At 40.6% G+C, this 3,948-nt stretch overlaps 1 protein-coding gene across 1 annotated transcript in view; it reads right to left on the bottom strand.

Annotated features, from left to right (window-relative positions):
* Nucleotides 1–268: 268 nt before the first annotated feature.
* The window catches only part of LOC107100055 (gap junction delta-2 protein-like), a 42,858-nt gene continuing 39,178 nt past the window's right edge, over nucleotides 269–3,948 (bottom strand). Inside the window, exon 2 of the mRNA XM_015398410.1 lies at nucleotides 269–1,755. Coding sequence (XP_015253896.1) covers nucleotides 906–1,755 — 850 coding nt within the window. The 3' untranslated portion in view covers nucleotides 269–905. The remainder of the gene's footprint in view (nucleotides 1,756–3,948) is intronic.

The following is a 3,948-nucleotide window of genomic DNA, read 5'->3' on the forward strand; positions in this document are numbered from 1 at the left end:
GAGTGTTTATGGTAGCTAGACGCTGTGTTTGTGTTGAAATCATCTTTTGCCAAGAGACAAGGCATAAACATCGTCAGTCTTTCTCTCTCGGTTTGGCCTGTGTCGATGTTCCAGCGGAGGCAAGACATAATGTTCGGAGGCAGCTCCATTTCTCCTGGCTTCAGTCTGGCTCTGACGGAGAAAGGATCGGAAAGGGAAAAACGCTTCCTCTCTTCGCTCCTCACATTTCTATCATATGTTGTCTGAAAGCTTTAACCCCACCCCCCTTCTACTCTCAAGTAGCTCCCAAACTTGTCTTCATCCTTTAGGGTCTGTCAAGGCCGTGACAGTTCTTCCGTTCCTCTTTTAATGATGTTGCTGTTCCTCTTACTTGTCCTATCCCCCATCCTTTCCCCACCTCCAACTTTTTTTAAGGGAAGCTGATAAAGTCCAGATGAAAAGCACCATCAGATGGATCACACACCTCAGCCATCTTCCAATTTCCCAAGAGAACACCATCAACATTTTCTTTCGCCTCTAGTTTTTGTTCTTCACTCCCGAGCCCCATGTGGGTTTATATTTTTTTTTCATTTCAAAGGATAATAGGTAATTAGTTGTAAAAGAAAGGAATAAAAAACGGCAGGAATATCTTCTCATGAGACCATTGTGTTAATTAAGTCCATTCTGCAGTAAAAAAAAACATTTTGTCCTAGTTTAGACTTTATCATGTTTTCCTTCCTTTGCCTCCTTCTCTTGACTTTAAAGCTGCAGAGTCAGACTGTTGGGTCTTTTTTTTACATTCTTTTTTCTCCCATCATAGCAGAAGAGAGATTGTCCCTGCCCGACCCCAAGCTTTTTATCCATTTAACCCAGCACACATTCATCCCACTCCTCCTTTCCTTTTCTTCCTGTTTTAAAGGTTTTTGTCAGACATAGGCAGATTCGCTGGACTGAGTGCGTCCCAGGTTGGGCGGCTGGGACAGATGTGCCATGTCTTTCTTCCGGATCTCACAGATAGACTTCCTGCGGGCCTGGACTCCCCTGATGGCAGCCTTTATCTTGCGCCAGCCGAGGTGGTTGAGCTCAGCCAGATTGAGCACCACGCAAATGCCGCTGACGGCAAACATGAACACCAGGAAAACGGTCTTTTCCGTGGGCCTGGACACGTAGCACTCCACCTCCTTTAGGCAGGGGTAGCGGTCACACTCGAAAATACCAGGCACACTGAAACCATAAAGGAAGTACTGGCCCGCTAGGAAGCCAATTTCCAGTGCATTTCGAAACACCACCTGAATAATATAAAAGCGTGAGATTCCTTCCTGTCGCCGAACTTTCGAGCTCTTCCCATGGGTGAGACCCCGAGGAGCATTGGGGATCTCTTTGACCTCTAAGCAGTCAGGTTCCTCCTTTCCACCCCCACCATCTCCACCATGCTGGACTAGAATTCCATTTATGTTGCGTAGCTTTCGCGCCCCGTCCCGTCCACCATAGTCCTTCTCCATTATGGGATAGAGAAAAGAGTATCGTCGGTCTCTCTGCTTTGCAGATTGGTGGACGGAGTAGGTGATGAAGCACAAACTGGGAGTGCATACCAGTATGATCTGGAAGACCCAGTAGCGGATGTGAGAGATTGGGAAGGCTTTGTCATAGCAGGCTTGGTTGCAGCCGGGCTGAAGAGTGTTACATATAAACATGGTCTGTTCATCCTCATACACCGTCTCTCCAACGATGGCCACAATCAAGATACGGAAGATCACCACAACTGTCAGCAAGATCCTACAAAGAAACACACACAGATAACGTTGTTATTGACAGAAACAGTTACTCTATAAGACAAAAGTTTAATGCAAAGGTTTGGGGGGTTTTCTGCAGATCACCTTAATTTTTACTAATATGGAAAAGGTTTTTTTGCATACATATTTGGGGTGTATGAAATTATTTAGAAGTTTTTTTTATCTTCAATATAATGAAGAATTGTGTGGTTTGTGACAAATGGCATTTACTTGCATTGTGCCTTATGAAGTTAAAGGACCTCTATTTGCTTTAAACTACATTTAATCATTAACCATTCAAGCACTGATAATGGTAAGCTATGTTGTAGCCGAAGGTGCCATGTGGCAACTGACAGAGCCAAGTCTGCTATATAACTGCCGTTGACTGGCCCTCTGACCAATTAAGGCATGCAAGGTGGGTGAGTTTCTTGCCAAGAGACACAATTATTGTGATGGATGGAGCAGGGTCTAGAACAGCAACATTCCAGTTACAGAACTAACCCATACCCCCTGAGTCACTATCACCCAAAGTCAAGAGTCTGTGGGGGCCACCACAAAGGCCAATTCCCCATATTCTCGAATTTGGAGCTACACTGCACAAGAAGCACAAAATGATCTTACTTTTCTTTTGGGGAAATATTTGTAGAAAAATGAAGCAGTGTCAAACCATTAAAGACTTTAAATGTAAGAATTCTGTGTAAACAAAGCTGATATTTCACTTCAGTTTCAAGTGCTAACAGCATACAGACATCAAGTATAAATAAACTGTGGAAATTTAAAAGTGATACAAAAAGACAGCCAGGGCAAATTGCCTAAAATTTGAGTAGCAGCATTGGTACCAGCTGCAACTAATAATAAGATGATTGTCTACAGAGAATAGCGGTTATCAAGTTCAGAGGTGATAAAAGCATTACTATGGAATTTCAAGGTCTTTTGGCTAAATAATGAGATTTAACATAGGTGACCACAAGTTATTATAAGAGCTAGTTTTGCTTGCTTGAAAAACACCCCGATAGAGGAGGAACAATAAAGGAAATCATTCGGTCATCTACAGGGGGACAACTTCCAAATGGAGTTCACAGTAACAAATAAAGTAGGACTTATTTATTCACATTAAAAAGGAATAAATACATGAGTTCATTACCATAACAACGGAATGTTTTACTTCCCTAAAGACAACACATAAATTGGAGACAAAATACCACCTAGCATCAAGCTTTAGGGTACATCTCAACAGAAGGGGACTAAATAAGATACAGTATGTAGTGTCCTTTAGGTTTCCAAACTCCGTATCTGCAATTTACTGTTAATGGGTTTAAAGTGTGGACATATTAATGGTAAAATCAATGTATATTATGTTCCCTACCACTTGGAGAACTCTTGCACAATTTGAGACCAATTTATTCTAACATGGTTCTCAGGAAATATACCAATGACATATTCAATTCAATTCAGTTTATTTCTATAGCACCAACACATGTAATCTCAAGGCACTTTACAGTTCACCAGATCATATAGCCAAATTGATTCAAAGTTTTCTATCTAAGGGAAAACCAGTTGATTGCATCGACTCATTAACTCGAAGGCAATCGCTCACACTAAGCATGCTTAAAATAATGTGACATAAGTGAAGAAGAAATCTGTGAATGTCCTTTAGGCAGTATCTGACCTTAGATTTGACCAACTGCAACCCCAAACAATAGTGTTGCACCTGCAGAAACTAGATCATGAATGAGTTTATCACTTTATACAACTGCCATCTTTTTCTAATGTGTCCTTGTCTCAGGATCAGGGTAAATCCGGACTTGTCTAACCACATATCCTCCAATTTCTTCAGATTCTAATCTATTTTCCCCTGAAGGTTTTCTTCAATTGACCTACTTGAACATTGATTATCTGAAGGCTAAACAACTGTTAAGCCTCAAATCCTTTAGTTCCTTTCTTGTTGTGGGTCTTACTTTACCTTTTTGCAGTAAGTTCTGTTGTTTAAAGTTCTGCTGTCTGTGCGCACAGCCAAGTTAAGCTAGCGACAATCTGCATTTTAGATTCACTTTTGTTTTTCTGACTTCAATGACTGATACTAAATGGAGATACTAAGACTTCCGTCACAAAGAAAAATCAGCATCTCTGGTATATTTTTTATAATATATATTATTTTATATATATATATATATATATATATATATATATATATATA

The sequence above is a fragment of the Cyprinodon variegatus genome, unplaced genomic scaffold (genome assembly GCF_000732505.1).
Source record: "Cyprinodon variegatus isolate N-32 unplaced genomic scaffold, C_variegatus-1.0 Scaffold933, whole genome shotgun sequence".
NCBI lineage: Eukaryota > Metazoa > Chordata > Actinopteri > Cyprinodontiformes > Cyprinodontidae > Cyprinodon > Cyprinodon variegatus.